Below are 14,049 nucleotides of genomic sequence, written 5' to 3' on the forward strand. Positions count from 1 at the left end.
TAGCGACGAGCTGGTGAACATGTGGGAACATTTAGCAGCTAAAAGAGTCACACGGAGACCAAAAAGAGAGCGAAAAGGAGAGCGAAAATTGGACTCAGGTGACTGGAAACACGACTCCAAAAATTATAACGTTGCTCTATATCTACTGCACGTAGAAATAGATGAATGTTTGTGTTAAAATCAGTTGACGGACGTTTAAAACTAATGTTCAGGAAGCAGTTTTACGATGCAGCCTACATGACGGTCCTGTACAGCACATATAACAAAAACAACGTCCACGTCTTGAAACCTCTAGGTAGCGACTGCATGGGCAAATATCACATGATCCAAGATAAAGGGTGAGAGCTAGAGAGACACAGAGACAGAAAAGTGTGTGTGTGTGTGTGTGTGTGTGTGTGTCTAGACTACGTACGTTAACATGCCAAGTAATACATAATTCCCTTAAATACACTTTGAGAAAAGTTTATATTGCAAAACTCACGCCTTGGGCTATGTTCCTTGATAGTTCAGTTGAAACATGGAAATCACATCTAGTTTCTCTTTCACAGTTTACAAAACAAAAAGTGCACGTGTCCTCTCTAAAAGGTTTGTGTTAAGTCAAAGCTTGCCCAGGTGATGGAGGGAGAGAGGAAACCATTGGATGCATGACTGAAGAGTAACCGCACAGGAAGAAAGCTGCAATGGATCAGTGCAGCCCCGTCCATAAAACCCCTCTACCCTGTTTGCACAGGAGCTTTCGGGCTTACAGCTGTCTAAATATGCTACTGTAGTGAACTCCCCACCAGTGAGGTGGTCAGCCGGTCGGACGGTAAAACTGAACGCCAGAAGAGGAGTGGAAACGGGAAGAATGTCCATTGTCCATGAGCATGCTTCCCATAATAATACCCACGCATTGTTTGTTTCTATCTTGACACCCAATTTGAAACTTTACCACGGGTGAGATTTGCTTTCTGACACCTTGATTTATTTCAAACTCAAAGAAAGGGACAGATACAGGGAAAATGCTCTGTAAAATGTGTTCCCATACATTTCCTCCATCAATTATGAGATGGAAAAACCGAGAGCGCACCAACCTCTGAACACCTGAACTATGTTCCGTTGCAGCCTTTAAAGCTCAAGAGCAGCATCTTGTGTCTGAGACACAAAACTACAAGTCCCTTCAAAGCTCATCTCCAAACAGATTGTAAAGGCAGGCCAATAAATGCTCCCCGTCCATGCAGCTTTTCAACATCTCTTTATTAAATGAAATATGAGTATACTGCATATATTATTCATTGTCCAACAGCTGCGAAAGGGTAGCCCACAGCTTACAGGTGGTCTGCCAAGCATCCAAATGAACGAGAAACCAACCAGATCTGTTGCTGACTTTGACCTCTGACCTTTACAGAGAGATCAGAGTCAGAGGAAGGTAAGAGAACAGACATTATTTCTTAGTAAGACAAGCCAATGAAATATTCATTCATATTATATTGCCGGAGTAGGTCTCTGAGCTCCAAATATCAGTTTCAATTCCCAGTAGCTTTGGACACACACACGCAGACACGCAGAGTGCATAGAAGAAGGATAAGACTTGTCTGGAGTGTTTGGGGTGGTCCGAGCCCTCTCAAGTGTGGCAGAGCTTTATATAAACCCGTAGCTTCTGGCATCAGACACAAAATAAGAGGGTGTTAAAATAGATCCCCACTCCCCGCCCATAGACCGAGCTTACACATCCATACGTCACGCAGACATGTGCACATTTTAAATCATTAGCAGGTACTGTCAAGACGCTTTTCTCCCACTTTGCTATAGTCGTCAAATTCTTGAAAAGGGTAGATGTGAGGACATACACAAACATAAGAAAAGCAGCCGGGGCCCCCGTTTGAGTGCCTGTGTGTGTGCGTGTGCGTGTGTGTGTGTGTGTGTGTGCCAGACAGGAGCCACAGGCTAAGCTCATCTAGAAGGGCTTCACTCTACACTTCTCTCTAATTGGAGTGTATTGCAGCGTGCCACCATGCAATTGAGGGCTAAACAGCGCCAGGCCTTAAAAACCTCATCCCCACCTCCACCTCGGCCTCAACCTCCCGCCCATCCATCACTCCATCATCTCGGGAAAGCCAGTGAAAGATGGTGTGTAAGAGCAGCTCCTGTGCTGCACTTCATCCCCTATCATTATCCCAGTGAGGTCATCCAGAAGAGCTGATTGTGAGAAATGTTGCTGGTTTTGCTTGTGGTTCAACCTGTAAAACCAAAATCATAACCTAACAGCGTGCGGTACATTTTTCACTTCGGAAATAAAACTGTGCTCAATATTGGAGGGGTCAGTTGGAATGAAATGGAAATTATGCATCTCCTTTTAAAAAATAATTATATATATATACACATACGTTTCATTTCTAACTGAATAGAGATGAGCGGTTAAACCTTTCTGCGCAATATTAATACGTTATTCAGTGATCAAATGATTGATGGCTTTATATTGTTACTGCAGACCTTCGCATTTGGCTCCACGGCGATGCGAAGATTAATATCATAAATCACGGACGGACTATCTTCACGTACAAACCGTAGAACAACACAATGCAGACGTTTCATTGGGGGACAATGCAACGTGAATAGTTGACACCCTGGCTCTTAGCCCAAGTCCTCCAGGCAGTGTGTTCCTCGTGGTCCTCGTGGGACCTTCGGCGCGCACTACGGCCTCATAAATCTGCTTCAATGCTCCGCTGGGTCACCTTTCATTGCGATTTTGGGTCAGGATTCGGAAAAGAAAACCTGGGGAGGAGGATTCCAGGAAGTGTGCACGCATGTTGTGGGAGGATGCACACGCTTAAAAGCACCAGATGCTGGTCGATAAAGGACTTATAGATATGAGTTTTCCTTTTTTTAATTTTTTTTTTATAAAAAGGTCCTTTCCCAGTGCTATTTCTGACTTACAAAGTCCTACTGTCTGAAAAATATTGAAAAAGAAAACTGCGAAAGCATGGAAAAACTTAGCCCAAAGCACAACGTTTCATGAAGCCGGACACACACACACACACACACACACACACACACTTAAATCCTGATCCTTTAAATCGCTTTGGCATCCATCACACGTGGGCTTTTGACTACTTTTGCTGTGCTTAAAATATCAACTTCTCAAAATTCAGTGTCCGGTGTGTGCATCTGGTAAGCATCTTTGGAATTAATACCACGCTGACGGATGAAGAGGAAAGGCCCGGTTTCTTGAACACTCGGTGGTTTCTGCGCTCGTGTTCGAAATCAGAGAACGGGCCATATACTCACAATCAACCCCGCGAGCCATCGTAAACCTCATGCATCAGCACTCACAAGCAAAACCAATTAAACCAGAACCACAGTGGAGTTATTGTAACAATGGAGACGGTAACGTGCATCTGTGGAAGACCACAAGGCCGCGTCTTCGGAAAAAAAAAAACAAGCTGCTTCTGCTTCGATGAGATGTTTAACTAGCGTGGTTGTCGCCTCTGCAAACAGCTCAAGTTGAGTCCAAAAGTCTCATCAAGTTATCCTATTAGACATTTGTGTGAAATTGTCATAATGTGCATTTTAATCCTTAAATTATGGCCAAAAACATGTCTGCTGAGGATTCGATGACCTTCGTTCACTAAAATATATTCAGTTCATGCTCGAGTCCACGGCCCAAATCCAATCCCGTCCCCTCCTTCTACCCACTTCTGTTTGTGTGGTTGTTTATGTATGGTTGAGGTTCCGCAATATTACGCGTCATCCCGAACCAATTATTGCTAATCTGAAGTGGGTTATAAAAACCCTGCAGCAGCGAGTGTGCATCGATGCCGACTTGACAAGCTGCCCCTGCTGAACGTCAACATCAGCCGTCGAGTTTGACCCGTAAACTGGTCAAACTAGGATAAAGGATTGAAATATGGACATGTCATACGGACATTACCGATTAAAAAGTAAATACATTGTGTTTATGTCTGGTCCGTCACAGAGTGGGAGGGTGTAGAAGTCGGCTTGGAATTGGGCCCCTACGAGTGTTAACGTTTCAGCCAAATTTGACAAAATTCCCTTTTTAGCATTCCTAAAATATTGCCTGCACAAGGATGGGATTTCTTCAAGGTCAACCCAAGAATATAATGCCTCAGGCCGCGGCTGTCGTCGGTGCAGAGGCAGAAAAAAGAAAGAAAGTTGTAATAAAGGCATTCTGCTGACACTGAATATCCTTCAAACATGTGCATGTGCGGTACTGTACGGGTCATTGTTAGACCGTTTGACTTTGACTTTGTTTGGCGGAGGTCTTTGTGTACTTTGGATGAGAACGGCTGCAGTTTTGTAATCAAACAACACAAACTCAGGTTAATTAGCAGTGAATCACATCTCTTTTAAATTGTTTAAATAGGCCTTCATCTGCTCGTGCGTGGTAAAGCCAGATTATATTTGGCCAACTCACCAGGGTCATAAAATAAGAGCTTAGTCAAACAATCATAAAACGGAGCCATGTCAAATGTACTGATTCCTTGAAATAAAACGGCCCCGCAACACATCTCCAGAGAGCTCATTCTCGTGACTGCTAGTTATTTAACTTTGCCCCTCAAACACCAGTGAATTTTTAGTCTTTTGTTTTTTTGCATCCTTTCAACGAGGTACCAGGGATGCAGAGTTTAGCGCCGGCCAAGGACCATAAAAATTCTTCAATACCATTTGCAGACTGGCAAGCTCCACTGCTTTGTGCCTTGGAGAAGCGTAGAGAGAGTGTGTGTGCGTGCGTGTGTGTGTGTGTGTGTGTGTGTGTGTGCGTGCGAACATGAGACGCGAACATGAAGGTGAATGAGAGACTCGCATGAATCTCTGCCTGCAGCCTAAAAAGATCCTTAAATCACGCTAATTTGAAGTCAACGGCTTACCGCCGCGTTGTGTAAAGGTTTGGTGTAAGTACGCCTTCTCGTGTTGCAAGCACTGTTCACTGTTCATTTTTCAATCGTTGCGGTTTGTGAACAGATTTCTTTCTCTCCCAGGGCTCCCAGAGAGCGAAAAAGCGTCCGTGATTGTGTGCAGGAGGGTGTGAGCTCGCATGTGTTTGTGGGCCAGCGCGCACACACACACACACACACACACACACACACACACACACTTCGTGGTCTTGACTTTCTCATGTTTACGCTCACAGTACTCTGTGATGGGTTCTCAGCATGCACGAGAGAGAGAGAGAGAGAGAGAGAGAGAGAGAGACCCCCGCGTTCTCACTGAGCAGATCAAAACCTTCTTTGAATATGCTGTAAGCAACCAGATATGTGGAGTTAAGCACCGGCCTATAAGGGACTTAAACTCCTTCAAGAATACACAACTTACAGAGAGACAAGCTCCACCGGTATATGCCCCGCAGAAAAACAAGGTTTAAATTACACTTTGGCACAAGAAGCTTCCAGTCATCCAAAACGACTACTTTGTTGAACAAGGTGATGGACACTGTTGATGATTATAATACTGCATAAGCTGGGGGAAGAAAAAAAAATGCCTCGTTGGACAAATGATTGAAATTGAAGACTCTTTTTATGAATCCGCCGCTTGGCTGTTACAGTCTCTCTCCAATGTCGTTGTAATAATATTCTCCGGATTTGTTGTACGATGGGATAGTGTTTAGTAAGAGAAAACCTGATCTTCTCAGATGATTTTGACTTATTTTTACATTTTGACGTTATATGCATTTTGACATTACACGCTATCCTTGCATGATTGCTGAATATAAATGTTTTAGCAATTACTTTCTTTCTTTATTAATCTGCCAGATAATATCTCTCTTTGTTCTGATGCCCTTAGACTGCTTCTTTTGTCTGAAACACAGTGAACCGGCAGATGTTTAAGCCATTTCTGAAGCAACACTGCCGAACAATTAATCCTTTTCTAAAATAGTTGCTGGTAAGTTTTCCTCCAATCCATTAAAAAGCTCTGAAATATGTTCCATCTTGGGTTTTCTTTCTTCGACACATTTTACTATCTTCAGATATTATGTACAGTGTCGACTTGAGGCGTTTTCATAAAAGACGTTCCCATTAATACTGGACTAATACAGCATAGTGCAAAACACCTCCACAGAAGTTCATCAGGATCCTCAATCAGGCCTATGAGTCTCATGGATCTGCATCCCTTTAGACTGGTACCCCTCCTTCCTGTAAACCACACTGCTGTGCTAGATACACTGGAGCAAGCCAACCCTACAGAGCGCAAACCAGCACTTTCCAGTGGCTTTCCAGATAGGAAAACTGGGAGATGTGTATGTTTGCTCTGCGACTGCACTGTGCATGCCCAGTCACGACCACACAGAGCCATTAAAGTCCACATTAAACACCGGGATCTGCTTCGGGCTGCACCGTGCCCACTGCTGAGCAGAAACTCTGCTCTGCATGGGTGGCATGGATCCTTCGGCATCAGCGTATTCCTGCTGCAACCCGGTCTCACACTGTTGCTTACACTGGATATTGGCTACATACTGCAGGCCGCCTGAGCCAAGAGCCCTCGACGAAACTGCCTCGCACAGAAGCTTACATTGGAGTGCCACTAAAGTTAGTAACTGCCACCCTGCAGTCAGTTTCTGTCAAGTCGAGAACCACAGGAGTGAAAAACATCTTGTCCCAGACTTTTTATTAACGGCTGTTAAGTCCAAAAGTCCGGGCGGGGAGGGGGGGACGGGACTCCCACCCAGAACAAGGACGTGTTACATTGAAATGTTATTTTTTGGCTGCAATATTCTGGAGCAAAAAAAAATGAATGTATTTATCGTATGACCCTCTTATTCAACCAGAATGAAACCACATTCATGGCAAAGGCCTTGACTGATCTCGCCGACGCAAAAAAAGAGAAGAAAAGAAAAAAAAAGAAGAGGCTTATTAGTAACAATCGTAACTTGGAGGCAATTAGTACACGCAGTGCCAAAACCCAGAGCTAAGTCCTCCAAAAATTCCTGGATGAAACTCTTTGGCGTCAACACGTCTCCATTGTACGAGCGCGTCCCTGTTTGTGTCCGTGCATGCCTGTGTAAACGCCCGCCGAACCTGGAGGAGAACACAAACATCTGCAACAGGGAGAGAAATGTAAACAATTAGAAATCAATCACTTGCCCAGAAAAAAACGTGTGCGTGCCTTCACACGCCGAGGAGGAGCAGATCCTGCAGGAGGTGAGGACAGAAGAGTGTGTGGGGAGAAAAGGGAAGGGAGGAGGCTTCACCCGTTAATCAAAGACATAGTTTTGGATGCTCTGCGTGAGCGAGGTGACACGCGATCGTGTTGAATTCGAAAAAAAAAAGAAAAGAAAAAAAAAAACAAGGGGCAGAAATCACACGCACGTGGATTCCCGTGTATCGCAAAAAAGCAAATTCACAACAACTGTGGGATCACATGAGGGTACGCAGCGCAGACGGGAGTCTGAGGGTCAGCGGGCTTTCAAATCAGACGATCGGCGGGTTCGATCCCCCCGGCTCCGCTAGCCCTAGTCGACGTGTCCTTGAGCAAGACACTTAAACCCTGTCGCTGTGTCTACGGTGTATGAATGCAGGTCGCTTTGGATAAAAGCGTCAGCTAAATGACATGTAATGTGTGAGGGCAACGGTAGCCAGCAACAGACGCACCACCGCTGGCTGCACACACACACACACACACACACACACACACACGTTATGTGGGTAATGTGGTACATTCCTATCCCCGGTGGTATTACCTCAGCAGTACCCACAGCACACTGGTGTGACACCACCACATCAAGCGAGGTGGGGAGATGTATTCGATGTGGCCCAGTGAGGGCCAGGGCTTTACTGAACACACATGTCGATGGAACAAACACCGGGGTGAGAGAAAGCTCTCCGGTCCAAAGCCACGTGGCTTTACACCGCGTTCACCAGCACTCGGCTACTTTCTCCAAGAGAAAATGTCTCTATCGTGCACCGCTCCCCTCTTCAGTCTTTTCTCTTTCCCATTCCAAATGCGCAACGGACATATTTCTAGTGCACGCTGTACTTTCAAATGGAGTCAAACTAAACACTGGCACTGGGTTGATCACTGGCAACCACGAAAAGCAGTTATTAACCCACGGCTTTCCAACCCAACGGCAGCGGTTTCGCGTCGAAGCAAATGGAGTTTCTAATAAACAACCGAGTCCAACGCATCATGCAACGAGGACAGATCCTGAATGTAGGGTCTTCATGTATCGATTAGATACGAGTCAAGAAAAAGAGAATGGGTTTCCCCCCCCCCTTATGAAATGCTTCACCTCTCACTGTGGTTTGATGTTGAAGAAAGAAAGATTTGTATATGGTTGTATGTGATTGCTTGAATAACCTGATCCAACGATCCTCGAGGTTAGAGGAGTAGTTCCACATTTTGGAAAAGAAAAACGCTTGTTTGAGGCCGATGAGATTGATATCACTCTCATCTGTACAGTAAATATGTCGCTTCAGCCAACTGGTCCCGGCCCATGGGTTGGCATTAATCTTGAAAATGTAAAATAGATTTTTTTGACTCATATTTGTAATTGCGACATTATTTTCAAGATTTGAGGGTGGGGAATGATCTTGATTGGGGATCTGTGCCAGACAAAGATGTTTTCCTAAGTCTGTAGAATATGATGTGTCGGCAAAGTCGTCTCTGCTACACGTCAATATGTAATTAAAAGGGAATTTGCGCCTACTATGAATTGAAAATTACAGTAGACCATATAGCGATTTTGATGACATTTCTATTAATTGCTCAGCCCAAATCTTCTCATCTAACTATTCAAGACACAGAATATGTGTATTTACCAACATGTCAAACTATTCTTTGAAACATGTTTACATTATATTGGCATTTATTATTTCTAACAAACACACATTGTGTGGATTCTTGGGGCCTAAGAAATATGCAAAGTGCAAAGAAAAACATTGTTCTGCGAAATAATTCAAAACAGTGAATCTGTGCAAAAGTGGAAAACCATGACACGACTGTGTATAATTATGCATGTGCTCATGCAGAACTGGGACCCACTCTCTCATACCTTGCCCGATAGCACTACTAGTGGTCAGAAACTCCACAGGGTACCTTTAAGGCGATAAGGGTTGTGTGCACCGGCTAAAAGCATTTTTCTTGACATTTAAGCTTTAAAATCCCCTAAAGCTTCAACTTGAAGCGCTGTTAACACCAGGCGGCAAATCACGCAGTGGAAAAAACCCAAAACGTAAGCCTAAACATCCTCTCAGCCTGCCAAAACTAACATGCCCATCCTTTTAATGAAGACAAATGAAGTGTTTAATTGCGCAAGACCGTTGCCCTTTCCACCTGGCGCTCCATGCAAAACACAGCTGCCAAGACGGCGTGCAGCTGAGCGATGGGCCTCTCTCCCTGCGAGCTGCTGCTGTCTTGGACACTGAGTGCCCCCCCCCCCCCCCCCCCCCCCCCCCGTTGCTTGCCACCCCGACTGGCCCTTGGCCCCACTCGCCTGACCTCAATTACTCCGAAACCCTGACACCCTGCCAAAAGGCGGAACCGTCTCAGCACTTGTTCACCCTGAAGGTTTAAAAAAATATATATATATATATTTTTAAAAAGCCCCAGACGGTTACTGCCTGAGGTGCAATTGAGCGTGTAAAAAGATTAAGGCCCGACTTGCTTGGCATGTGATGAAGTGAGAGAGGCAGAGAGGAAGACACGCCTAAGAAAATCTCGAACATCTTCACAGAAAGATGGTGAGAAAAGAAAAAAAAGAACAAAACAACAACAACGCAAAGGGTCGTAACCGTCATTCCACGAGGCGTGCGAGGACAGGCAGAGTGGACGTGTCCTCGCACCGGGGCCTCATTGCTGCAAAGTGGCGCTCTAATGACATGTCATTACCAAACACTTCACTGTCACAACCCATAATATCCTGGCCCTTATTGGTGTGGAAAACACTATGTGTGACCAAGAGCAGCGATCAGTGCACACTGACCCTCAGTGGAGCGATTACAGAGAGAAGGAACTACTTAGAAGTACTTTGTGTACTCTCCTGCTGTACAACTCCCTTACTTTAGGTATAGAGCTTTTAGATATAAATAACAGTCGTAATTATAATAATTTGTACTTTAAAGCGGCGCCAATCAATATTGAGAATGAACAACTGATCAAATGACTAATGCGATTATTACGAAACTTCAATATCACACAAATGCAACTTGAAACTGACGCATACGCGCACCTTCCGGTAAATGAAGGATCACCTTTCAGTAACACACTTTAAAGCTGCCTGTTGACAGGATGATCACATTTGCCGTCTAGACAGCAGCCAGCTGAGGAGAAAACCGTGTGGTGCGTCCCTCTTTCTACCAGCGACTGTTTGTTTCTCTCTCTTCTATCTAAGATTAGAAGTGCAATACGTGTCCTTTGTCCTCCTTTCTTTTTGTCTTTCAATCACCACGAGGTTGGGTAATAGCTGCCACCTGACCTGTGCATCGTCCCCATTGGGACAGAAAGGTACGCAGCTTTTACCTTCAGAGATAAAACAGTCATAGGTTCGTTCCCTGCAGTTAAATGAATCTGACAACGCAAGTAGAAAACATATTTGAAACCTATTTTGCAGGTTTTGAGTTAGTTGCTGCTGGAAAAATTCATTCATGGCCAAACAATGAGTGGGAATAGTCGTAGAGAGATTTATGACCGGCTTTTCTGTTTATCTTCATAGTCTTACTCATTCAGTCATGTTACGGAGGAGAACAAAAAAAAACTTTCTCAGACTCAGAGGCTAACATTTTAGCCATCAGACCCCCCACACACTTTAATTCAGTAACCTCTCAACCAAATAAACTTACTTGATATTTGTTTATTAATGCTGACATCGTTGAAGCTCTACAGTACATGCTTGCCATCACATAATAAATATGGGTTAATTTACAAAGGTATGTTAGGCCTAAGCTGTTAAAGACAGCTCTCTTCCATCGAAGTAGCTCGTGCTGAGGCTGCCAGGAAAAACACTTTCCTTCGGAGAGAACAATTCATCTGTGGCCCTCTTGAGGGATAGGGTAAAGGGTGTTAGGGAGGTCAGTCTTATTGCCCACCAGCCGACCCTGGCACATACTCGAGAAAGTTAAACGGGAGACAGCGAATACACTTTGGAGTCTGAGATTCGCCTCCTGGGTTGCTTGCTAATTAAGCTGCGTTTTTCTTGGCCTGGAATCAAGCTTAATATTGAACCAAGATCCAACACAGAGCAGCGCTACAGGCGTCGAGACCCGAACCGTGCTGAGAGGAATCACGAGTACGGCTCCTGGGAGTCTGCAGGCTCCGCATCTGAAGACATGTTAGCATCATACATGTAGCAGCGAACGGCTATTCCCTTTAAGAAACCACCTTCTGGCCCGTCTCGACACAGACATTAATATGCGATAAAGCGGTTTACAGGTTTGAGTCATCCTACACCGTCGGTTTCCTTCAGATGTAAAGGTCAAAGGGCAGAGTCAACAGAGACAGAATATTACAGACAACACAAACTAAGGGAGAAGTACTATTCTTCTTTAAAGCTAGATAATCCAGCCAAATACTAGGTGTTTAAATTAATAGTTCTATATTTCGAGAAAAATGTATCAACTTTCTGGCAGAGGGTTAGCTAGAGGAGCAATAGCACCCTCGTATATGCCAGCTGGTTAGCTTAGCTTAGGTTATCTTTATGCCTAGCTAACTGTCTTCTGGCTCTTTAGCTCTTCTCATCTCAAGTCTTGGAAAGAAAGCAAAGTAAGTGAATGCCCCCCAAATGTTAAACTCTTCCATTAACTGACATGATTTTGTTGCACCTGTGTGCTGATGGCAAAATAATTCAACCAAATTCACTATAATGAAACCCATAAAGAGCAACTGAAGTCTGGATGGCATGCGTACAGTATGTGGGAGTGGATGTATAAATGTCGTTTGTGAGATGTTTGGTTTGAAAACCGCTCGCTGATGCAAATAAAAACATTAGCTTGAGGTCAGCGGATCATAAATCACACTGCTGCTTGGTTACAAGACAAAATTCAAATGCTGTAAATATAGCTGTTTGTGGTTTATAACGACAGTACTATAAACATGTACCACAGCGCTTGCATTCTTGACTTCTGATTGTTTTTAAATGTTTTTTCCATTAAGTCTGCCTTTAGGATATCAACGAGCATTTAAAAAGCAACGATGGAACAAAACACTGTCAAATATATGTCACTTGGTAGGACAGTTAACATGAATATTACACTTAATAATAGATCACGAGACCAGAACCAGAATGATCTCGGACCCCCTCAGTTAAAACTGAAAATGACCTCTGCCAGCCACTGATCTGAAAGGCTATCCTGCTCATGTGAATGTTTCAAAAGTAGTGTCACTATATTTCATCAGTGTTCAACGCGCTGCTAAATATCCTATATATTAAGTCAAAGGCTCAACCCTCCCACCCACCTAATTAGATAAAACATCTGGGTGAGAGATTGGCTTCAGAAACCTGCTCCGGCCGGGACTCATGTCTCATCAAAGGTGATGACAGAGTGGGAGTAGTGCAATGCGAAAAAGGGGGAAAGGAAAGCCACCCCACCCTCGGACGTGTTAAGTGCGTGTGTTTCGCCTCAAGCTGGGTCAACCCGCCCTTCACTCCCAACAATGTCCCACGATCATCATTCACTAGTATTCATTACGGAGGTGTAACACGGCAGAATGTTCACTCCTCTGGTGTGGTGCGTTACGTAAACACACCGCAATAGATTAATTGGCTGATTTAGTTTTTAATCTGACATCTCATTTAATTTCTTATTTAAAAAAGGGGGGGAAGTTCGACATTTGAAGTTTATGTTTGAAAATTAAAAAGCAGGTGGAGTTCACCAATAAGTAACGTTTTTTTGTTTTTGTTTTGCTGACAGCGACTTACAGGGTCTTCTGCCTTTTGGCTGCCATCATGGAGAGGCTCTTCTGCGAGGTGGTCTCGTCGAATCAGGGTGAATTCCCTGATGAACACGGCGTCCCCGTCGTTGGCCCAAACGGCAACCTGAAAAACAAAGAAGAATCCATCAGAGGTGTCCTTTAGGTTCCACGTGGGCACTTTTTGATGACAAACATGCCGCGAGACGAGGCTGTGTGACGCAGCCAGAGGAGCCTGTGACAGCTGGGTTTTTACGATGAGAACTAAAAGAAAAAGTGCCCGGTCGAATCAGAGCAAAAGTCAAATAAAACAACACACAAGTTACAAAGCAGGCTTTTAGACGAGCACGCCATGTTGTATCACTTATTATTTAAGTACGGGTCGTCCATATGGGGGGAAAAGAAAAAAGAAAGAGGAACCGATTACACTAAACCAGAGCACAGTGATGCAACGAAGCTTTTGTTATTCATATCATAGTGTTTTCCAACAGCCCATGCTATTTCACCACTCTAGAGCAATGGTGATGGTGGGAAACAAAGTACATTGTATTAAAATGTTTCGTGTTTCTGTTTTCAATCATTTAGTGAGGATTATGTTTTTCCTTCTTCTTTTGGTTGGTGCTCTCGACCCCACGTCCATCTTGATGAGGGGAACCGTTACAGGTCCCTGGAGGAATTCACAGCAGACGAGAGATCTGATACCAGCAGACGTAGTAACATACCTCTTCGGGAGAGAGACGGGTGGGGGTCGAGGTGCATCGCGGATAGGGCCCATTAGCAGCACAAGAGGGCCCGCATTCTCCAGGATGCACAAATTCACAGAGCGGAGGCCCTCAGCTGCTCTCCGTGGGTCATAAACACTCTGTAATGACCCGGGTCAACTGCGTGCCTCCCGGGCCTCTGCCAAGGCGGAGCAGAGCAGAGCAGGGGATGTGGGTTTGGGGTACTTAGGGGTTTCTTCGCATCGTAGGGGGTTGCAGAAGTGCTGCTAAGCAACTGCAGCTAAACGTACACCAGCTTTGTGTGGGAAAGAGCAACCGAATGGACTCTTAAATAAGACGAATCCAATCTGGTCCAAAGCCCTACACTCAGCACCGCTTAGCGGACGTCACTTACACCGCGGAGGCATCTGTAACAACACATAGGTCACTGCAGTAAAATGTGGGCAAAAGCCTCCTCAGATGACCAAGATCCTAATGTACGAGATCCTTA

The 14,049-nt window shown here is 44.6% G+C and overlaps 1 protein-coding gene across 1 annotated transcript in view; it reads right to left on the reverse strand.

Annotated features, from left to right (window-relative positions):
- LOC117748154 (ADAMTS-like protein 1) overlaps positions 1–14,049 on the reverse strand; it is a 74,946-nt gene that overhangs the window by 41,868 nt on the left and 19,029 nt on the right. Inside the window, exon 4 of the mRNA XM_034557788.1 lies at positions 12,848–12,964. Within this exon, the coding sequence (XP_034413679.1) occupies positions 12,848–12,964 (117 nt within the window). The remainder of the gene's footprint in view (positions 1–12,847; positions 12,965–14,049) is intronic.

The sequence above is a fragment of the Cyclopterus lumpus genome, chromosome 18, assembly GCF_009769545.1.
Source record: "Cyclopterus lumpus isolate fCycLum1 chromosome 18, fCycLum1.pri, whole genome shotgun sequence".
NCBI classification, from domain to species: domain Eukaryota; kingdom Metazoa; phylum Chordata; class Actinopteri; order Perciformes; family Cyclopteridae; genus Cyclopterus; species Cyclopterus lumpus.